This window comes from Bactrocera neohumeralis, chromosome 3 (genome assembly GCF_024586455.1).
Source record: "Bactrocera neohumeralis isolate Rockhampton chromosome 3, APGP_CSIRO_Bneo_wtdbg2-racon-allhic-juicebox.fasta_v2, whole genome shotgun sequence".
Lineage (NCBI taxonomy): Eukaryota > Metazoa > Arthropoda > Insecta > Diptera > Tephritidae > Bactrocera > Bactrocera neohumeralis.
The window spans coordinates 28609788-28633595 of record NC_065920.1 but is presented as its reverse complement, the minus strand read 5'-3'; the positions used below and the strand labels follow the sequence as shown (position 1 = coordinate 28633595).

Genomic DNA, 23808 nt, shown 5'->3' with positions numbered 1-23808 from the left:
TTTACATTTTACACTTTTTTTGGAATTTTCTTAGTTTAACTAGAAGATAAATTAATAAAAAATATGAATCTCTTTGAATTTTTTGTTTCTGATAGATATTGCGACCTGCATCCTGCCCGATGCGAGATGCATCGGGTAATTGCTTCCCAAAGGCAGAATATAAAAGATTTCGTATCCAAAAAATTTGTGAAAGATATTCAAATATATAACTATAAAGCCTAGAAATTTCGCTTGAATCAATTATTTCTTTCCCTCCCAAAAAAATCCTCAAAAAAATCGATGTTTTGAAGCCTCAAAAGCAGGCTCTCCCCTTAACACTTGCCATTGTCCGCGATCTTCACTGTTCGGCGACACGAGAGAAATGAGATTTTGTGCGCCGACAACGCCATACACGATAAACATGTTCGCGCACCGATCGTAAAAAATCAAACATTTTCGCGAACATGGATCGGTACGCGAACAAGCCCATACACGATAAACCGCAAGCGCACACATACCGATCGAACGCACTTGTGTGCTCGTGTATGGGCGCTTTAAGGCAAATCGTAGCACCTATACGTTTTATTAGCCAATATAAATATATACGTATATACCGCGATAGAAGATGTCCTATGTAAACTCCTACTCATATTTTATAAATAGAGTCCATACGTCAATGTAAATATATGCTGTTTTGAAATATTTTTCATTAACGTTTTTTAAACTGTTTTTTAATCGAAATATATTCAGCATATTAGAAGTTAGATTAATACATAATATTTATATTTACCATTGTAACAAATTGGCTATGTGTTTAAAAAGAAGTAAGCTAAAGAAAATGGTCCTAAAGCCTTTATTTGCAAATAATTTGTACATTATAGAATTTTCTATGGAGTTGCAACGAACAATTTCCTCCACAAAAGGCTTCCAAAGTATTCAAAATTATGAGAAATTCGAAAGCATATCCTCAAAATATTTTAACTCTAGACCAAATTTTAGTAATAAAAAGAAACTGGGCTTAAAACAGTGTTATCTATATTTTTTAATGGATCCGCGGATATCCCGTAACCTTCCAGTCAGCGCTAAAGAAAATGTGATTATAATGTGACGACGAGAATCCTCTTCTTATAAGATGTATTCAAAAACGGTGATTTTAGTATTTTCCAAGAAAAACCAAACTATTTTATTCTCTTCTCCTCCTGGACCTTTTCCAAAATAATGAATAAAAACTAATGTCATATGAAAAGTCACCTTTTTTGAATTTGCATTATTATTACATGACCAGACGTTGAATATGTTTCTTTGTCTTAGAGTCTTAAAGAACTTAAAATATGGCAACGGTTTTTGAATTCGATTTTCTACGTAGGAAAAGCAAAATCGACGCGCCCTTATTCACATTTACATAATGCTATCAAAATATACAACAAACAGGAACTTGATGATAAAGGTTGATACCATATTTTTCGGAATATGTACTTGTCGATATACATTTGTACCTTAATATATAAAAATTGTTGTGCCCGTATTATAGCCGAATGTCTAAATGCAATTGTAAGCGATATCCAAGCGCCTAAATTTAGTAAGGTAGATCATATAATTGATATTTGGAGAAATGGTTTTGGTGTCGTTAATCTACACGTCTTCCACAATATCTTGCCATATGAAGCATACACTCGAGAGGTTTGTATCTAAACTTGTAAGAGTTTTAAAACGTTTAAAGATTTTTGCATTTCTGTTTTAAGGCCGCCGTCATAGATGCAATAAGTCTCCCTAATTTAACAAACCAGAAACGTGGAGTTTACTACGGCCCACCAAGTAAATGGACGGCCAAAGGAAGAGAACGTCTGGGAATAGCTTTGCTTTATCGGGCCATGAAAATATTCTTATCGGAAGGCGAAATTCAGTTATATCCTTTTGATTTAGCTTAGTTACAAATTCTGACTATAAACTCTACATATATGTATTTAAAATTTGTAACTCTTATTTCTTTGGCGTCGTGTTCTAATACCGAGGGATAGAGGAGTAATTCTGTTTCAGTATCCAACGCAACTATAATCTAGTAGCCAATCGTAATATAGGTTAACACACTTTTCGCACATTTTCATATTGAAATTGATGCAAAATACGGATATATTGTTTTATTTGAAAAAAAAATATATATATATACATATATGTATATATGTATTTTAAAAATCACGACTTATAAGTTAAGAGATTTGTGTGTTTACATTTATAACAAAAACTATTGCTGTTGCTTGTCATATATATGCTACATATTCATTTTAACTCGAACTCATCTTCAGTCTGCGGGTCCAGGAGTTTTGGCATTGTAATCGTGCCAAATTCTACAAGGAATAGAAGGCATATTACCTTAGCAATCAAAATCTGATATAATTCAATTGGTAAACAAAATTTTTCAAAGCGCGCCCTCTAGAATTTTTTTAACTCCTATTCTATGATATTTATTTGCTGAACGCATTTTTTGAACATTTCCATTTTTCTATTTTACCGCCACTACATTCCAAACTTGCAAATCAAAAAGAGATAGATGTATATATTGCATGGTAAATACAACACTAAACACTTCCTTGTCGATTAACGTCGTTGATTTTGGCAAGAGCGTTTTGGTTAGAAGCTAAATGGTTATATTTTTTGAAGTTGTGAAAAATACATACAAATATAAAGTGTAATGCCTGAAAATTATTGCAAAATGCACTTAAGATTGTGAGCAAAGACAAGTTGTTAAATTCGTGTAAAAGTTAACAGGGTAAGACGCGTTAAAGATATTTGGAAAAAGTGTGTTTGGCTGGTGGCTGGGTTGCGTTTTGTTCGTGTTCGTGTTGTCGTTGTCGTTTGTGGTGGCGGCGGCGTGTGTGTTTATTGCGAGACAAATGCGTTTTCAGCCTTGCTAAAATCCTAAAAAAGTGCTACTATTAATTACCAGTAAAGAACTCTGCATTTATGTTATTTTTTATCTTTGCTTATAAAGCCCAAATTATTCTAAAAAAGCAAAGCCATTTATAAGGGTTTATTTGAATGATTTCTTGCCTTTCCAACTGTGATCCCAAAATTTGATGAAAAATGAGGGAATGAATGAATTACTCTTTATATTAGCCATCAAAATGTTTTCTCGAAGTGTTTGATGTATTGTAAACAAATAAATATTCCAAACATAAACTTGTATAAGAGTGCATCGCCCATTATAAATGTTAATAAAAGGACCATATTATATCTTTTGTAGGAATTTTTATATCAAACATTTTTATAAAAAACACTTTAAACAATTACTATATTGTTGGAAAATTAATTTATTTAAAAAAATTATATAGTTAAAGACGAAATCCTTTCACCTACGAATCTGGACGAAATTTGGAAATAATAAATGACAAGATATTTTTGAGTGTGACTAAAAATGAATCCCTCCGAGCTGCGTATGATGTGGATGAGTCACTATAATCCTGAACGCATCACAGTGGAGGACGCACCCTCATTCTTTGGGCATCCATCAGTGGGACTTTCTGTAATGGACGATTTATCCTCACATCAACCAACAATGGTATGTATAGCACAGCCTTTTAAACTATGTATTGCTTCACAAACATGTTTCATGGTTATAATACATGCATACATATGTAAATAAATAATTGAGCGATTGTTGCATATGGATCATTTAGAATCGAGTACATTTCATTTACGATTGAATTTAAAATCTTCAATTGCAACTTATTTACTATAATTTCACTCATTTATTTCTCAAAATCTTTCTTTTTCTTTTTCTTTTCATATGTTTTTTTCTTGCTGTGTTTGATCATTTACTCCTCCCCAAAAATAAAAAAATAAAAATACCTGAAACTACCGCAATTTAAAAAATCTATTTCGACTTGAATAATGTTGCGTTAATTATTATATACAACCACTATAAAAATGTAACACAATATATCTGCGGTATCAACGGACGTATAAACAAATATAAATTCGAATGCGATTGGTTTTCCTGTTTTGTCTAATAAAACTAAAATGAAAATAAAAAGGATTTGAATCCAATGATGAGTATTGTTGGGGGGGATTTCAGTGGTCAGGCGGCAGCAGCAGCAGCGGCTGCATTAGGCGTACAACCGACAGCTCTAATTGCGGCCAATTCTAACGATATTTACGGTCTAGCACAAGTAGGTGGTTTGCATCAACAGTTACTTCAACAATCGGCCGCAGCTGTTTTTCAAAACTACACAGAAGTTATAGACGATGATGATGGCACTGGAAGTGGCGCAATAGGTGCTGACAACAGCGGTTGTGGTAATGTCAGCGTAGACAAATCATTAGCAACACAATTTGTGCATAACGATGAGCCACAACCAATCTATGATCAATTGGATGATGGTAGTTACGATGGTGGTTTAGCGCCAAAACAGGAAATTATAAATATTGATGATTTCGTTATGATGACCGATTCTAATTCATATGATGGTACAGAATTTATGGCTGACGAAAGAGAAGTGGCAGAAGGAAGTAGTGGTGGCGTTGATATCTCCCATGCACATGGCATGGATGAGAATGGTGTCCTTGTGCCTTTGGATAGTGGACACAAATTAATAGGCGATAGTGGCGATGAGGTGATGGTGCCCGCCACCACAACCGTAATGCAAGCAACAGCGGCAACCTCATCAAGAGGATTTGGTGGAGGTGGAGGAACGGGCCACCATCGCTCATCGCAACGTAAGACTCGAAAAATAGAACCAGTTAACAGGCCAGGACTGGTGCTGAAGACACCAATAGCATATAAGGGAAACATAGATCCATCGGTTATACCAATTCAGAAAGACGGCATGGGTATGTTTTTTTTAATTATTGATTTTGAAAATCAATTCATTTATTTTTCGTTTAATAAATTTCCACTTTATATATAGAGGTTAAAATAAAATTAAAACTAAAAGTAACACAAATATTTATAATTAACTTAAAAGTGGTAAATTGTAGCAACGCCATAGTCGTATATTTAGCATTATAGCAATCAACAATTAGATTTTGTATAATCGCTGCCCAATGTAAAGGAAATCTGCGTTAAGAAATCATTGAATGTTTCCTATTCCATATGAGAACTGAAAACTTTATTATTAATGTAAATAAGAACACAAGCAAGTAGTGATATGTGATGCACTAATTAGGGTGCTTTTAATCCATCAGTGCGTTTTTTAATTTGATAAAAAAAATAATACATAAAATAATATTAACATCGTAAACTCTTTTGTAGGTTAGTTTTTCATGCTTTCCCTAATAGGAAATAGCGTTAAGTTATTTTTTTCCTTTAACTTACACTTGCTAATACTTTCCATATCTTTTTTCTATATTTTTTTCAGCCGTCTGTGAGCGTTGTGGTGCAATCGGTGTAAAGCACACTTTCTACACCAAATCTCGACGTTTTTGCAGCATGTCCTGCGCTCGTGGCGAACTTTATTCTTTGGTAGTAAACAACACTAAAATGGCAGGTGGTGCGCAACAACAGCAACAGACGATTTCCAACTCCCCCGTGCAAGATCATATCGATGGTGTAGCTGGAAGTAACAATGGTAATAGCAACGATATACAACAACACGATACACAACCTCAACAATCTGATATTGAGTTGGCGTTACGTGTTGCTCATATTAAGAATTCGAATTATCGTTTTCGCATCACAGACCAATCGAAAATTACACAAATCAACGGTTTTGGCGAACCTGTCATGTCCGCCGAATTGACAGGAATGGATGGCGCAAGTGCACTAACAGGTCTAGGTAGTGAGAATGGAGCCTTGTGTGGTGTAAATGCAGGTGGCTTAGTTGCTACGCCAAAGGCACTTCAAATGTACCGTGATGTTTTACCACAAGAAGACCTGCCACAAATTCCAAAATTTGAACGTTTACCAGTTTCCTGCCCACAAATGGAAAAAATCATTAGTATACGTCGTCGTATGTATGATCCGTCGCATTCTTTCGATTGGACGCCGCGTTTGTCGCATCCGAATTTTTTCGCTGCACCCGTTACTTGCTTTCCACATGCACCCGGCTACGAAGTTTGGGACAGCATTGGCATTGACATGAAAGTTGAGGTGGAGAATACAGATTGTGATAACACGGAAATAGTGCAGCCCGGACAGACGCCACACTCGTTTTGGGTCGCGACGATCTTAAATATTTGCGGATACAAAGCTCTTATGCGTTACGAAGGTAGGTAACCCCGTATGCCGAAGAATTTTGAGTTAAATGAAATGCAACATTTGAGAAAGATATTAATTTCGATTTTTTTTTTTATATTTCAGGCTTTGATGAGCCAACACATGACTTCTGGGTAAATCTATGCAATGCGGAAGTACACTCGGTTGGTTGGTGTGCGACACGCGGCAAACCTCTAATACCGCCACGTACTATCGAGAATAAATACAAAGATTGGAAAGATTTCCTCGTGGAACGATTGTCTGGCGCACGTACACTGCCTTCCAGCTTTTACAACAAAATCAATGACAGCATGCAGTCGCGCTTCCGACTGGGCTTGAATTTAGAGTGTGTGGATAAGGATCGAATCTCACAGGTTCGCTTGGCAACGGTGACAAAAATTGTAGGCAAGCGTTTGTTTTTGCGGTACTTTGACTCTGATGACGGTTTTTGGTGTCATGAGGACTCGCCCATCATACATCCGGTCGGTTGGGCGACTACCGTGGGTCACAATTTAGCGGCACCGCATGATTATTTAGAACGAATGTTGGGTAAGATTTACTCTCGGTCTACCTTATATACATATGTTTATTGCAGTAATAACTCTCTTTCTGTGTTTACACTGTAGCTGGCCGAGAGGCAATGATTGAAGTACATGAAGATGATGCAACGATTGAGCTTTTCAAAATGAATTTCACTTTCGAAGAATATTACATGGATGGCAAAGGGAATGGTTTTGTGGAAGGCATGAAATTGGAGGCGGTCGATCCTCTCAATCTATCATCGATTTGTGCTGCAACCGTAATGGCGGTCCTTAAATTTGGCTACATAATGATACGCATCGATTCTTATCAACCAGATGCCACAGGGTCAGATTGGTGAGCTCGAAGCTTGTCAACTACTACGTGTATAATTAGTATATATTTAAATTTTTTTTATTTGCAGGTTTTGCTATCACGAAAAATCGCCCAGCATATTCCCAGTAGGCTTCTGCGCTTCAAACAGCATCACTTTAACACCTCCCAATGGCTATGACGTCAATACGTTTAGTTGGGAAAAATATTTGCAAGAAACGGGTAGCGTTGCTGCTGGCCAGCATTTATTCCACCGGATTGTGCCAAATCATGGATTTCGGGTAAGTTAAAAATATTATACATATGAAAAATATGTGTTTAATCTGCCATTCATAACCAATATTTAGGTCGGCATGAGCCTCGAATGTGCTGACCTTATGGACCCGCGTTTGGTATGTGTTGCGACTGTATCACGCATAGTCGGGCGTTTGCTTAAAATACACTTCGACGGTTGGACCGATGAGTATGACCAATGGTTGGATTGCGAATCACCAGATGTTTATCCAGTAGGTTGGTGCGTACTGGTAAATCACAAGCTCGAAGGGCCGCCGGTGCCTGTGCAGGCTACAGCCAAAACGAACACCAAAGCGAAAAGTCCGAAAAAACGCAAGAAAAAATCCACTGCTAAAGGCGTGGAAAATTCAAATACAGGTATATTAAGAGCTTCATACCAATTAATAAAAGATTTCTAAAACTTTTTGTTTATTGTATATGATAGCCAAACCACGTACGATTGCTTTAAAAACAAATCCGCATCTTCCGAAGTTGAGTATTAAACTCGAACTTAAGCCAGAGCATCACAATGCCGCTTTCTACGAGGATAATAACGAGGATGATGACGATGATGGCGACTATGAAGAGGACAGCACCAGTCATCGCTCCGGTCAATCCACCCCACTATCACATAACGATGGCAGCCAGCTGGCTTTGACGGAAAAGATCACCACAGCGCAGCAAACATCCACGACTCAAGCGTCCGCGCCAACGCGTGTCGGCAACCCAGCAGTAAAGAAGTCGGTGTCACCAGCACCGCCGGTTGTGGGGCGCAAAGCTACCAGCTACATTGGGGTAAGTTTAGTCTTACTATAGACGCTACAAATTTTACTTATAATCTTCTCTGCCCTCGATTATTGTTGTAGAACTCATCCGTCTGCAATAGCAAGTACATTCCGCGTCTTATCGAGTCCTCTTCGAACGAAAACAACAGCGGCAGCAGCGGCGGCAACAACAACAGTCAAAATGCGGACCCACAAGCAGACCTCATACCCGATACGTGGAATGTATATGACGTTTCGCAATTCTTACGCGTCAATGATTGTACGGCGCACTGTGACACATTTTTGCGTAATAAAATTGATGGCAAACGTTTGCTGCAACTATCTAAGGATGAAATAATTACTTTGCTTGGCATGAAAGTGGGCCCAGCGCTTAAAATATCCGATTTGATACAGCAGCTTAAATGCAGAGTTAACCCTGGTAAATCCAGATTGCATAAGGCAAACAAAACGTTTTTATAGTGCCTTTTGAAGCAATCGCATCAAAGAGTAACATCAAAACCACCTAAGCCAACAACTTTTCGTCTTAAGCTCTCACACCTAGCAATTCGTCACAATATTGTATCGTATCTAATATGATTACTGTAGCTCTTAAGTATACCAAATATGTATATCACGAGATAACACAGGCATTGTACGAAGTATGAGAGTGTCTCATGTGCATGCTGCACTTCATAAAAGCATGATGTGCGTTGGGTTACAATGATCATAGATGAGTTTGCTGTCAATTGGAACATTTTAGAGTGAATGAGGAAAATTTTTGTTAAGTTAAATCAAGCTGAATTAGACACAAGGATTCAGCATCAGCAAAGTAGAAGTTAAAAGATACGGAAACCAGTAGGAAACTTAACAATGAAAATTTGAAAATATTATTAGTTTTCTGTAATGACGTAGAATAGATACTTATTTGATATAATTTTCACTTCATACATATTTTTAATATCTAGTACACAATAACTTTATTTTAGTTAAAAAACGCAAAGAAAAGAAAACTACCTTATGTATAAATAATTTTGTGTATTTGTATTTTTTTCTGTCAATAAGAAAACGTGGTGCACGAAAAATGTAACACATTCGTAGACTGAGAACAATTATTAAATGAAAACAGTAAACATAATTTATTACTACAACAATTGCATAATTACAATCAATTACCACTGCAACAATACAATGTTTTCTACCGTTAGGCATAAAAAGCTTATTAGATATACTCACAACACAGACCCACACACACATACACATACAACAATAACCACGCAATATAAATGCCTTTTAAAAAAATCAACATTATAAATGATAAAAACATAACCTCAAATGCAAAAAAAAATTAACTTTGCAACATCACTTTTAACTCCCAACAGTAAGAGTCGCGTTGCTTATTTGCTCATCGTATATAATATTTTATAGATTTTTTTAAAATCAAGTTGTTTGAAACTAATGTATTTGCATACTGAAAAGTTTTGTGTAAATATTTTATATGAAACAATTATTTATTGGTTGAAAAATTATTAATTTTAATTCATTGCGTTTTGCTAAATTAATCATATCCCATAAATGTGTAGTGGTAAATACAATTAATGGTGGTGGTTTACAAATCTCTTGTTTAAGGCCGATTTTCAAAAATTTAAATTTCAAGTTCATTTCAAATTTACTGTCGCACAATCCATGCACATTTTATGCTTTCATCATCTTGGAACTCAATGCGCTGAAGTAAAGCAGCTAAAAAATATATTTTTCTCAATTTCGGCAAAAGTTTTGCGTTCGGTTTCTTTGCTGGTCCGAATTGCTTTAAATACTTCGACAGATTTTGTGTAATGTATTGCTCAGTACAAATAGATTTGGTCGATAAGTAAACAAATCTTATAAAACCCACCAAGTTGACTTAGTTGCGTTAATTTTTGTCTTGTTTTTGTAAATATCGCTCGACACCTTTTACATTGAAATAGAAATCCTTTAATTGACTGCATAATTATTATGTTTTTTTGTTGGATGAGTAAACACTAATATAGCTTTGTGTAATCCGCATATTATCGGCCCATACTCCACTTGCCCTTGACTACATATCCTAAATTAGTGTAATTAGAAGTATCCTGCGAAGACGCTACTATAAAATCGGCGCTCGCGATAAGTATCGTCAAAATGGTTTAAGAAAATTTTCTTACATACATATGTACATATGTATTAAGATATGCAACTACATACATACATACAGATATGCGACGAATTGATTAGAAATATAACGATCAGGGAATAATTTCAGTTTTTGTGAAACTCAAGTGCTATTGTAAACTAACTACCAATCAGTGTATACATACGTACATACACAGAAGCATAGATGCAATTGGCAAGTCTGCTGCAGTTCCACGCAAGGTTAACATTTATGTATGTGTGTGAGAGTTAAATCTTTTGACAACTTACTCCCTTAGGATAGTGAATAAATAAAATAATTAAAGTAAACAAAACAAAAAATAACACAAATTATAGAATATAACCACACCGCCTCATCAGAGTAGAATGCTAGAGCGATAGAGCAAATCATGAAACAAAAACAGATTTAGAATACCAACAGCACACCAGCTTAAGTATACACACATATATATGTATGTATAGAATTAACAACAAACTAATTGTAAAGATTAAAATATTAATATACACGAGTTTATGATTTACACGATTTTAACACTCTTAATTTGTATAAATAAGAAAGACGCGCAGCACACCCCCCACACTCCCTCCCAACACACACACATGTAAGCAGTTGCATGCCACAGTCTGCGAGCGAAGTGGGGTGTTCTCATTAGCCACTTATTTTATTTACTTGTAAATAATCTACAAAAAAAAAGAAGAAAACAAAAAACAAACAAACATTACGATTACTTTATATTATACTTTAAAAATAAAATAGCGTGTAATAAACAGCAAACTACTATAAAAGTCATGATGTTACCGAACAAATGAACAAACAAGTTTTTTATAAGAAATAGCAATAATTTATGCGTTTTGTGGACCAAAGATGGCTTTGGTGACTCCTTGCGAAGGCTGAGAACTAAAGTCTTTAAAATTAATAAATGCGAAATGCGACGATTGCATATCCGTAGCAGAGTGCACGAGTGGTTTCAACGTTTTCAAAGTGGTCGTGAGGACATAGTAATTTACAATCAACATGTGGGCCAATCGAAATCCGTGATAACCGGAAATTCCATCGAAACTGTGCGTGAATTCATCAAAACTCAGCCGAAATCATCATTGAAATTCGTGGTAATCGAATTGAACATCTCCAAAACATCGATTTATCGCATTTTCTATTCTTTGTTGGGATATTCAGTTTGAATTTCTGCTATCGCATATAATGGAGCAGCGTTTGGATGTTAAGTTCAAGTTGATTGTGATCAAAATCATCCAACTCAAGGCCCTGGAAACGTGATGTTTCGACTGGGCTTTAACATAAAGAAATGGGGTGTATGGGAATTCATTGGGCATGCAAATAGGTAGTTTGATTCATTCGGAGACTCGTTGCTCGCAGAACATATGTATTTATTTGGTATTTCGTGGTCAATAGTTTAGCCTGTTGCAATATCCAGAACGAAATTACGCAAAAGTTACTCTAGATTAAGACCACAACTCGAGCTATTTGTCTGCAATGGGTTGTGGTTTGATTCCAAGTGCGCCATTCATTGGGAGCGAGTCGATAAAGTTGTTAATAGTCTCACTGTGGCGCTGGCGTTCAGTGCGCTTCTGCAGTTAGTTGCATTCTTATTCAGGTCGACTTACTGCTCTATGTCGCCGACGGCTCCACTTCAAGCAGCTGACTGCAGGGACGATTTCTGTCAAAAACATCACAGTAGAAATTGCTTGGAGAGGATTGTTTTGTGTTCCTTAAACGGAAGCATACAGATGCTCAACTTAACTTACTTAGAATTTCGACCTACCGCTTAGATAGTTTATGGTCCACCACATCAGTCCTTCAGTAGAGTTGTGTAATGGACTGTTTCAAAACCATTTGACAAGTCCAACGCTACTAGGATCCTCTCACACCGTAGTTTTCGAACGAACCACGAACTTCTTTATTGGCGTAGACACCGCTTACGCGGTTATAGCCGAGTTTCTGACAGAGCGTCAGTCATTATTTCTTCCATGACCCAGCCAGCGTAGCCTCTGTCTCTTAATGCGCTGAACTATGTCAATGTCATCGTAACGTACAGCTTATCGTTCCATTGACCACGGCATTCGGCGTTGACAATGCGCAAAGGACCTTACATCTTCCGCAGAACCTTTCTCTTGAAAGCTTGTAACGCCGACTCATCAGATGTTGCCATCGTCCATGCCTCTGGACCTTATAGCAGGACGGGGATTATGAGTGACTTGTAAAGTTTGGTCTTTGTTCGTCGTGAGAGGACTTTTCTTCTCAATTGCCTACTCAGTTCAAAAAAGCACCTGCGTTGTAATTCGATGCTGCTGTTGTTGGTGTTAATGCTGGTTCCGTCGAAATTATCGACGACTGTTTGTTTGATGACAGAAATTTTTTCTTCTTGCCTTCGTTTACTACTAGACCCGTTTGCTTCGCTTCTTTGTCCAGCCTGGAGAAAACAGAACTAACGGCGTGGTTTTTTATGGCCAATGATATCGATGTCATCGGCGTAGTCCACGAACTATCTGGTCGTTCATAAAGCTCAGTGCTGTGCATTTTACAGACACCATATTGATGTTCTGCTTAACCCATTCGGTAAGTGAAAATCGGGAGTAACTAGATCGCCAGTGTCTTCACTACTAGGGAAAGGGGAATTATTGGAGGACAGATTCCCCTAAGTTGGCGGGTTTCCAAGGGTGAACAGCGAGAAGTTGAGGACTCTGATGATGGTTTGAAAAGGTATGCCATCGACTTGAATTTTAACACGATCGTTTGGATTGGACAAGGCCTTGGCAGTAGTCTAGAGATTGCTCACACCGGTGGAGAGGTTAGAGGATTTCAAGTAAGGTCGCCGGCTGCATCCCCCTATGATCGTTTGAAATAGGCGGGTTAAATTCGCCTAGTACCAAATCGTTCCCATCTCGATACATAGGTGCTCGATTGATAACCTGTTAGGGAGGACTCGACATTACCTGACCGGATAACTAAGCCCTGGCATATCAGATTAGGAGTCAGGCTGCCTAGTTGAGCTCCTTGGGTCTGTGTTGGCCTCAATTTGTACAACCGTAGAGGCTAATGTATTAGTTGTGTGTTGGCAACATGGAACCACATAACGTAGTGCCCAAGTTGAACTAAATGTCAGCACGGATGAGCAGGATGATGAACAACCCCGCTACTACATGTTGGTTCATTGATGACAAACTTAGCCTAAAACATACGGATCCAACAAAGTTAGATTGATGAAATAGCAGCCTTTGACCGGATGAAATAAGATTTAAATTACGGGAACGTAGAATCGACTCTTAACTCGGCTATAATCGCGTAAGCGGTGTCTACGCCAATTAAGAAGAGAAGAACCGACTGTTGTGAGAATAGCGAGCAACGCATATCTTATTATCCATTTCTTACCATTCACTTTCGGGGCCGAGCATATATGTACATATGTATGTTATATGTAGATAATAGTTCGTTATTTTATAAAATTAAAGTTTTTTTATGTTGTCCAAAATTTTTTTTTTGTATTGGGGAGGACACCGCTTACATGGTTATAGCCAAGTTTACAACAGCGCGCCAGCCAGCCTTTTGGCTGTTTGCTTATCCGAGGATGTTGTTTCCATTTCATTGGGGCGTTTTTTACGTAGCGGGTCCCAAATTCAGTGGAAACCCTGCGGAGGGATGGTTCGCCTCCTCTTTTTAGCTCGCCTTCTTTGGGTATCCAGTGGATACTTGGCCTAAGATCGGAAGTCATTAGCTGCTTGAGCCATATGTAAAAAAATAATTTCTGGCCACCACCAAGTGAATGGAGCTCAAAAAACTTTCTACCCTTGCGTGAACTTTTACACATGACTCCATTCTCCTATATAGTATATGTAAAAACGACTAGTGACTATAGAGTTTGGGTTGTAGTTACTTTGGCAAATAACAGCGAACGAGATCAACAAGAATTATTTTATGAAATTATTTAATGTTGGTTCTAGTGATAGAAGAGTTAGAAATATCGGTAGAAACGGATTGATTTCTTTTGCGATAAGCTAACCAGAAATTTTCTTTATGAGCGACCACAAAACCCATCTTAAGGTGGAAGGACAAAAATGTTATGAAATGAAGCATTTATTAGTTTTTGTTAGGAGTGTCTCTTATATAGGCGCTGTGCTTGCTGGAATTTTTTTTATTCATACAATGGTTTATACAATTTTAGTTGGCTTAATTCAAAATATTTTTTCATAGTTTTTGATTAATTGATTTATATAAACTACTCTATATGTTTAATTTAATGTCATTTTATATTATGCATTGTGTATAAGAGTTTGTCTACGTGAACGTGAACGACTTAAACGACATTGATAGGCGTTATGCAAACGGTATTGAAGTTCGGGTTGACCAACCTTTTCAGACACCCAGACCTTTAGCTGTTCAAGGGGCATGAGTCTAATGTTCCATGCTTCGTCCACATTTCTGGCATCGCCCTCGGCACATTCAGCGCATTGTGTAGCCGGTACTATCTGATCAAGTTCCGTCGGCGCCTCAATTACTTTGTATAGATCTCTCACAAGATATACCGTGGTTAAGACACCACGATTTTTTTGCCGCTCGATTGCGTATATTGCACAAACTAACGACTGTATACGTTTCTCAATTAATTTCATTTGTTCGCGCATAGTCTTAATGTTGATCTCCTTGTGATCGTCGAAATCGTCTGCCAACAGCGATATATCTACAAGTGTTTGATCACGAATCAATTGCAATCCCTCGAACAATTTTTTGATACGTTCATCCTGTGAGGCGGCCTTTTTTTTGAGACTTGCATTATTCAAACGCTTTGTCTTCAGCACATTTTTTAACTTCTCGATTGTCTCGGCTTGGGATTTTAGCACACTTCGATTGCCAATCTTTAGGTCCTGTAGTTCACCGAAGAGACGCGCCACAGAATTGTTCAATAGTGTTATACGATAGCTGATTTCATTGGAGTGATTAGAGAAGGAATAATAAAGGCTTTCCTGTTCTTGGAATTTGTCAATGACATGTTTAATATCTGACGCTTTGGTGTAGTTTAGAATTTTCTTTAAAATCTTGTTGTAGAGGTTAAGTTTCTTTATATATTTTTGTCGACAAATTTCACGGCGTTTAATTTCCTTGTATGGTATGGCAGTTAGTGATCGTTTTACAAATTTCTTCTCTTGGAATTCCATCATCTTTTCGTTTGCAGTTTTAATACGTCGAAGTGTTTCCATTTCAACCTTTCGTTTCTCCAAATCATGCACAAAGTTTTTACTTTGATTATCTAATTTCTCATACATATCGATACCAATTTCAATTTGATCGAGTGCAAAATCAATGAGGTCCGTAAGGTATTTATTTTCGCTGGTCAATCGTTGTATGTATTTTGTGTAAAATGAATAATATTGCCTACGATCGTTTATCAGTTCACAAATATTTAGACGAAGCTTCTCACTTAATGCGGTCAGCTTGCATTCCATCTGGATCTGATTTTCATATTGGTCCTCCAAGAGTCGCAGTGACCGTTTGGCAATTTCTAAATCCTTTCGACTCTTTTGGAATTGTATCATATTCATATGACAGATATCCTTATTCATTACACCCAATTTACGATCAAGATTGTGTATATATAACTTCATTTTTTGAACTTCCTCATTGAGAGTCACATTACAATCAATGAAGCATTTGATAGAAGTAAGCGCTTGACCATTTTTGACCTCATGGCATTTTCCTGACGCGTTCCAAATATTTGTTTTTAGCAAATCTTTCTCGGCTTTCATTCTCTGGCACCCATGTTTATAGGCCTCAATCTGAATATGGTTGTTTCGTACATTAGGCAATCGCGCCTCTAAGACCCTTCTATATTGGCGTTGTCGGGCTTGAAGTTCTGAATTTGAATGCTTACAAAGCTTTAAAAATCGACTTGCATCGAAGTCTTTTATAGATTTTGTACTCATAATTATATTCGATATTGGTTGGTATACTAGTATAGGAATTCACGAATTTAGAATTAAATGCAGAACTCGTTATATTATTTATTGAATATTTTCTAAATTTCGTGAAAAAGACTTAATAGATGTAATGGGTATTCAATTTGAAATGATTTTATTTTCAAACCTATGTATGTGAATTGTATTATTGAAAACAGTAGAAATTATTTTCGATTACAGTCATCATGGTTACAGTGAAAAAACTTTGGGATTAAAAGAAATGTAAAACAAGAAAAAACTTTAACTTCGACCAAAACGTTAACACAGAAGCTATATTACCCTTCACTGTTGCTTCTGGGAAGAAAAGGATATAGTTGAGTTTTTTTATTTTGTTGAAGCCGGAAGTCCCACCGAAAGCCAAAGACAAATGTATATATTCACGTTATTTTTCAAATTTTTGCTTATACTATGACGATGTTCACAAGAATAATATTTTATCACCCAAAGCTGTTTTATGTAAGTGAGGGGGCGATGAGGAAAGACGAAGTTCGCTGCTAAGCAGTTCGTCATTCGTTTTAATTTTGAATTTCTTTTCGTTGCAAAAACGTTCGGTTTCATATGAATATTTGCATTATTTTCGGAAATTTGAATTTTATTATATATTTCTTGTATGTAATATGCAATTATGTATTTAAATATCCATATTATAATAGAAAATAAAATTCTCATGCATCAAAAAGTTTGCATAAACCTACTTTTAAAATTATCAAAAAATGTATTCTTCGTTAAAAGCTAAATCGATTATAACCTGGTTATCGATTGTAAACTTTTGAGTGCAGTTGTTAGCACAGCTGATTTTGACAGATTTTTTTATCAGTGAACAATTTGAAAATTTGGTGGCAAATCCACGTATATATTAAGGGAGGGTTTAATTAAATTAGGTGAAATTTGAAAACATTAACAATATTTAAAACCGTAAATATACTTCTGTAATTCAAAACCATTGCCGAAGGTGATTTAAAATGAGTGGGATTACGATAGCTATAAGCGCTGTAATCGCCGCTTGCGCTTATCTTTCTACCATTCGAATGATCCCGAGGTTCAAAGATATGTTTATTAAAGCCGGCTTGTATGGTAAAGACCTCTGTAAGCGCGAACAACCACAAATGTAAGTATACAACGGTGATTTTTTAAACTATGTTGAATGAACCAATATGACTATTCATTTAGACCAGAATCATTCGGGGTATTAATTGGATGCGCTTTTCTTGTGGCTATGTTTCTTTTTATACCGATTCCATTTACATTCGAAGAGGCTGCATTGCTTGACGTAAAGACAGGCGCCAAACCTGCAACTTTTCCACATGAAGAGGTAATTAAACAAACGAAAAGGTCGTTTTGCAACATGTGAAGCTAATAACAAGTCATCTCAACCTTTACTTATTCGTTAACAGTTTGCAGAGATGATTGCAGCACTCTTGTCTATTTGTTGTATGATTCTGCTTGGCTTCGCTGATGATGTTTTAGACCTGCGTTGGCGTCACAAGTTACTTCTACCAACGATGGGCACATTGCCCTTACTAATGGTTTACTATGTGAATTTTAACATTACAACAGTAATAATGCCAAAGTTTGCTAGACCGCTATTGGGCTATTCGTTGGATATTGGTAAAATAGTGTTTAAATAAACTGAAATACCAGCTATACTTATGTATATATGTTTTTCAGGCATTTTCTATTACATCTATATGGGTATGCTTGCCGTTTTTTGCACAAATGCAATAAATATCTTAGCTGGAATCAACGGCCTAGAAGTTGGACAATCCATTGTGATTAGCGCATCCGTTTTATGCTTCAACATCATTGAATTGGCGCTTGGGCACCAAGTTGATTGTCATAAGTTCTCGATTTATCTAATGCTTCCATTTTTAGCGGTTTCGCTTGCGCTTTGGAAGTATAATAAGTGAGTACACTTTACACACTTTAGTAGAATAGATTGTTATATATTATTTTATAGGTTTTCTTTACAATTCCTATTTTATCCAAAACTTGCTTTTATGCAAACTGAACCCTCAGAAGCAAGTGTTAGTATATACAACTTTTTTATTTGACGAGTTAGCTTAACGAAATTTGGCATAGATTATTGTCCAAGGTGACTGTGCTATCTTCGAAGAAATTGTTAAGATCGAATCAATGTATCATATAGCTGCCATACAAACTGATCGTTCGGAATGAAGTTCTTGTAGGGAAATTTTTTTTATTTGACTAATGCAATTCCACCATAGTAAACATAATAAATTTTTTAGATCTGTTCACTATAACATATAGTAGCTGTCATGTATGACATACATACATGACTGATCAAAATCAAGATAAAGATCTTTTTATGCCATTTCATGGCACAAAAAAAAAAGAATTTAACGTCTTTTATTGTTTCCTTTTTAACTTGTTCCTAACATCCTCAATTTAAATTGCAATTTGACAAAAATGTGTTATACGGAAGCCACATTAAGTGAAGCATGTTTTATTTATCGAATTTTTTCTTAACTTAGGTACATACATACATTATTATTAACCATGATAATACATTTTGAGTTTTAATTTTATGATTTTAATGGATTTATATCAAACGCAAATATGCATTTGTTTGAAATTAATTACTGGAGCTATAAATGGTGTTACAAAATAACAAATGCTTTTGAATGAGATATAATTGGCTATGAAATTATAAATGTAAATCTCTTGGGATGTACAAAAAATTCAGCTGAAGAATGCTAACAATGCTTGAATTTCCATAAACATATTTAATAACTAAAAATAAAATCATTTTAGTTTCGAATCCCAATAACTTTATCACAGCATTTCATATAAAATTTGAATCGTCAATAATTATAATTGATTGTTAATAAGCTATGCGTGATCTACCACATTCGTAGATATAATAATCTGTATTCTCAGTTTTGATAATTATAAGAAAATGGGTATAATACATAATTCATAGCATAGTACATTATTTATATATTTATTTATTTCACTTAACAAAGGTCATCGTTGATATGTGTTTACTGCAACATTAATAATACTAGTGCATATACCATTCAAAGTCATCAGTAATGTATGAGAAAATACAAGTACTTTATAAATTCAATTTTTGAGAGTTCTGCAGATTCATATGGTTTTTTTTTTAATTTATTATTATTTTTTTGTTTTTGATAAACACATGATTTAAATAAAAAATACCACATCGATTATTTGCATTTTCTTGAAGAAATTCTTTCCAAACAGCCTAGTTATTATATCATAGTCCAATTATGTTTTATTTTAAATGCAAATTGTAGGTTATTTTGGGAATAGAATAACTTCGATTTAAACTTATTAGGCACAAAAGTTTAATAACTTCTTATGAATACATATATGTAGCTGAAATGATGATCACGCTATTAAAGATTTTTCACAATCCATTACACTCCGGTCTATGTTTGACAAGTAAACAATGATGTTTTCATATTTGTTTGCATCTTCCGAAAATTTAATTTTTTAGGGGCATTTTCTTTAAATTTTCAAACTATCACTTAATTAAACATATTTTAAATGTTTCACAATTTGGAGCGGTTAGTAGACGCCAAGGCAAGAATATTGCGACATTTCTCACTTCTTAGTAATTACCGGCTTCGTATTCAATGTCATCATCAAATGACTCGAATAAATTAACTAATAGATTTCCATATTTTGAATTATCTGTTTCTGCCAATGCGGGGGCATAGTATTTATCCGAATACCGACGATTACGCAGAAGCTGCATTTTCCCGTCAACGTAAACACCGGTTGCAATAAGTTTTTGCAAATATGCCGCATCAATATTGTGGTTACGTACAGTATCCGCAAATTGAACTTGTGTCAAGGAACTAGTTTCAGCGTGTAATTCGGCGACAATTTCTTCTGGCTGCTGGCAGTATTTGCAAAACCATCCGCCAAAGTGATTTAAATCGCCGACGACAAAAGGTGCTGGGTGGTTACTTGCTGTAAGGCTTATTTCAAATAACTTTGCTGGATCACTTTCATCGCCATTTATTTGGCTTGGGTTGTCCATATGGACAAAGGAACTTACAAGACCATTAAGATAAGTTTGTTTTGGATGTTGCCAATAAAAACCATAGACGACATACTTCAGTCGAAAAAGTACATTACGTACATCCTTTGCATAATATTTAAGAAATTGCAGTGCTTCCGGTGATGGTAACACACGATCGTCTGTATAAAGTAGCAGATCGCTTGGTTTTAGTGGTAATAGTTTGATTTGGTTCTGCTGCAGCTGTTGATGGAAATGCGCATACGCCTGTTTGATGGTACAATTTCCTTTTTTATTTAACGTATGCTCTTTGTCACAGAGGTAAATCATATATTTATTAGTTGGGAGCGTTTCTCTTAACCAGTGTTGAATTGTTTGGAAATCCTTTCGTGCTGGTTTTATATATATTACGAAATAATCAACTACATCGGCGAGCATACTTATTTGTAAATCCAATAAATCCAAATTAAAAAAATTTCCTTCCAACAAGTGTACTAATCGATTGGGATTCCGTGTCTTAGTTGGCTCTTGCAGTTGAAAATGTGATTTTGACGTTAACAATGCACGCCACATAACTTCTGGTTGACCACAATCACGCCCATGCCAACCAGCTCGACACTTGCATTGTGTGTTCTCTTCCTCCCAAGAAAGTACAACGTCCTGTGCAGCTTCATCATTCGATATTTGAGATTGTTCGTCAATACTTCCTTTACGGAAGCACCACAATACATCGTTGTCCAACTCAGGCAAAAACCCGCTTCTATTTCTATATTCTATGGTTTTATTCAGTCTGTTCAGTTTGAGATAAAAGTCTTTTTTAAAATTGCTTTCTTTCCCTGATTGACTATTTTCGATCACAGCTTGCGATACTTCCTGCTTTGATGCTACTTTTCTGTCCGCAGTATCGGTTAAACTAATGTTTACGGAATTGGTTATAAAATTAACACGTCTCATACCCAGCAATACTCCTCTGCGTGGCTTATTAACTAAGTTATTGGTATTAATTGAGAAGTCTTTGGTGTCGCCATTATGCGCAGTTACCTCATTTAAGCTGGTATTGAGGCCATCGCCAAGCTGTAACAGCCACAGGCACGAAATGAAACATATTTGGGCAAGTACCAATAAAGTTAGAAGTAGTTTCTTAGTTAATGTTGTCTTGCCTCCAGTTGTAGTTGAACTTGCAACATCTGGCATTTCAATGTCTGAGTACAGATGTTGGTTGTTCACGAGGCGTGTTGTGGCATTTGCTCCGTTGCGTTGAAACATTTGTCATTTGTGATACATATATAATGCAATAGATATCACAAAATATTCACTCTACATAATATGATCTAATTTTGCCTAACGAGTTTCCAATTTTTTAAGTTAATTTGCATTTATTTTTCTCTGCAACATTTTCTGCGAAAACACACCCAAGAAAATCTTCCACTTCTTGACTGCAAAAGGAATACGAATAAGATGACGATAAACCAATCAGCTGTTGTCGTCTGTCGGTCTGTTCTTCAGCAGCTGACAATGGGGGTTTCAAAAAGTTGTTCTCTTTTTTGTTTTGTTCCGTTTTTCCATTCATTTATCAGAGAACGTTGAATTCAAGGGTAAATGGTAAATACCTGTAAATAGGAAACAAAGTAAAACGACCATAGTTGTAAACAAAACATTGGAAATACTTTATAATGAAAAAAACAAAGTGTAACTTCTAACTATGATTCAATTATATAAATACAGTTCAACGAGCGAGGCGGCGAAATCTTTATATTCGCGGAAGTGATGAAAAAGAGAATACGTTGAAAAGAGTCTGTCTAAGAATTGATTACGTGTATACAAATCCGTGTGATGGATTGGTTAATGGGGCAATTGGTTAACTTATGCAAATTGATTTCCATTGTGCTTTTGTTAGATAGTACGATCGAAAAGTCCTCATCCTCTATAAAGCTTCTGAACCCCAATTGAAAAGTTCTTAAATCTTTTCAATATAAAAGAGATGGGCATTGAAAGAAATCAATTTCCATTTCATAAAAGTTAGTGTACACCATATAGTAAAGTTTAGCTGTTGTTGTAACGGCCATCGACTGCAATATTAAGGTCAAGTCTGAACTCCTTCGTCCAGTTTTTGAATATGGTCGCTATGGATTTAGTAGGGAAGAGTGTTATGTTCCGTGCAGCGAAGGAGCGAGAAAGGTCGGAGAGATAGGATTTTACTTTTGAGCACATGTCATCGATTCTATTGTTCGACGTCATTATCGCGTATCAGCGTACGTACGTCCCATGGACCGTATGGGTCCTTTGTTGACCACTAGGGTGTAGTGGCTGCGCAGTGTTCGAAATTGGTGCAGATTGCACAGCCGTATAGGCTAATGTCGCAGTAGTGCTTTGGCAGCATGGGGCCACGTAACTCGTGGTTCATTTCCGGCCTGACCAGGTATATGGCTTCATCCATTGCATGTATTACATCAATCGAGGTGGAGTTTCGATGGAGCCTTTTAGCGCAGCCGCGGCAGAAAAATTCCTCCGAGCCCGGGTTCGACTCAATGCCAGCACGAGTCTTGGATATACGGAGCAACTCTTCTGCAAGGAATTAGATCACCAAAAAACAGCCCTTGGCCTGATAAAATCTTGTTAAATTTCGGTAACGTAGAACAGGCTGTCGTGGGCATTGTAGTAAAGTCATAGTTCGTACTCGACCCCGAATGTCTAGATAGATAATGCAGAAGGATTGGTTAAAGCTCAAATTGGAGCTACTATATATTTTGATTTAAAGTAGTCCCAAATTAGTCCTAATATCATGTTTACATCTTTTTTTATGGAAGTATCAATTTACAAATTCCAGGTAAAGTTTGAAATTTTTTTCCTAATAATTTTTTTTTCTCATTTCCAGATATCCGTCACAAGTGTTTGTCGGCGATACGTATTGCTATTTTGCTGGTATGACATTTGCTGTCGTCGGAATATTGGGACATTTTAGCAAAACTCTCTTACTCTTCTTCATACCTCAAATTTTAAACTTTTTGTATTCAGTGCCGCAGCTTTTTCACTTCGTGCCATGCCCTCGACATCGTTTGCCTAAATATGATGCTAGGACAGATCTACTACACATAAGTACGACGGAATTCCACCCGGAGAAATTGAACAAGCTGGGATTGCTAATGGTGCTTGTGCTGAAAAAGTTGAAACTAATATCGTGGCAACAACAAAGTGACGGCCGAGTGATTACCAATAATTTTACGCTCATCAATCTGGTTTTGGTTGTATTTGGACCCGTACACGAGAAGGTTGTTACGCAATTTTTGATGGGCCTACAAGTGATCTGTACCTTATGTGCAATGGTTATACGGTATCCTCTGGCTAGCTTCTTTTATGATACCTAATTTATAAGATGTATTCCTAATTTTGTACGTATGCGTACATATGTATAGTACTTGACTAGGCATTTTGTCAGACGATTTGTATTTTTGTTGAGACCAAAAATTTAAATAAGTATATACTATAAGAAGTCTGATTGTAAAACTCTAAAACTAGTGTAAGTTAATTTCAAAGTGCAAATACAGAAATGGAAAAAATTGTATTTGAATATTTCTTACGCCGAACAAATCCGAAGCATTTGGATAAGG

At 36.2% G+C, this 23808-nt stretch overlaps 5 protein-coding genes across 7 annotated transcripts; 3 read left to right on the top strand and 2 right to left on the bottom strand.

The window, feature by feature from the left end:
• Nucleotides 1-781: 781 nt before the first annotated feature.
• LOC126752957 (ankyrin repeat and LEM domain-containing protein 1) lies at nt 782-1907 on the top strand. The gene is made up of 4 exons (XM_050464008.1): nt 782-1072; nt 1291-1426; nt 1511-1659; nt 1722-1907. Exons 1-4 carry the CDS (start codon nt 788-790, stop codon nt 1905-1907), a joined length of 756 nt encoding a protein of 251 aa, XP_050319965.1. The 5' UTR covers nt 782-787.
• Nucleotides 1908-2566: 659 nt separating this feature from the next.
• Nucleotides 2567-10981, top strand: LOC126752782 (polycomb protein Sfmbt). 3 transcript variants are annotated; one of them, XM_050463761.1, is made up of 11 exons: nt 2567-2746; nt 3309-3535; nt 4011-4806; nt 5334-5543; nt 5655-6182; nt 6275-6718; nt 6796-7045; nt 7113-7302; nt 7369-7672; nt 7740-8089; nt 8161-10981. In XM_050463761.1, the coding sequence occupies exons 2-11, from the start codon at nt 3392-3394 to the stop codon at nt 8536-8538; spliced, it is 3594 nt and encodes a 1197-aa protein (XP_050319718.1). In that variant the 5' UTR covers nt 2567-2746; nt 3309-3391; the 3' UTR covers nt 8539-10981. The 3 variants fall into 3 exon arrangements, with proteins under 3 accessions (XP_050319718.1, XP_050319717.1, XP_050319719.1); XM_050463760.1 differs by having other exon boundaries at nt 5334-6182; XM_050463762.1 differs by lacking the exons at nt 2567-2746; nt 4011-4806 and having other exon boundaries at nt 3445-3535; nt 5334-6182.
• Nucleotides 10982-14336: 3355 nt separating this feature from the next.
• LOC126752790 (uncharacterized) lies at nt 14337-16188 on the bottom strand. Its single transcript, XM_050463771.1, has one exon. It carries the CDS (start codon nt 16156-16158, stop codon nt 14491-14493), a length of 1668 nt encoding a protein of 555 aa, XP_050319728.1. The 5' UTR covers nt 16159-16188; the 3' UTR covers nt 14337-14490.
• An 808-nt stretch (nt 16189-16996) lies between these two features.
• LOC126752792 (UDP-N-acetylglucosamine--dolichyl-phosphate N-acetylglucosaminephosphotransferase) lies at nt 16997-23762 on the top strand. Its single transcript, XM_050463774.1, has 5 exons — nt 16997-17299; nt 17362-17503; nt 17586-17799; nt 17860-18094; nt 23076-23762. The coding sequence occupies exons 1-5, from the start codon at nt 17154-17156 to the stop codon at nt 23563-23565; spliced, it is 1227 nt and encodes a 408-aa protein (XP_050319731.1). The 5' UTR covers nt 16997-17153; the 3' UTR covers nt 23566-23762.
• LOC126752789 (beta-1,4-mannosyl-glycoprotein 4-beta-N-acetylglucosaminyltransferase) lies at nt 18620-21684 on the bottom strand. The gene has a single exon (XM_050463770.1). It carries the CDS (start codon nt 21464-21466, stop codon nt 19787-19789), a length of 1680 nt encoding a protein of 559 aa, XP_050319727.1. The 5' UTR covers nt 21467-21684; the 3' UTR covers nt 18620-19786.
• Nucleotides 23763-23808: the final 46 nt, after the last annotated feature.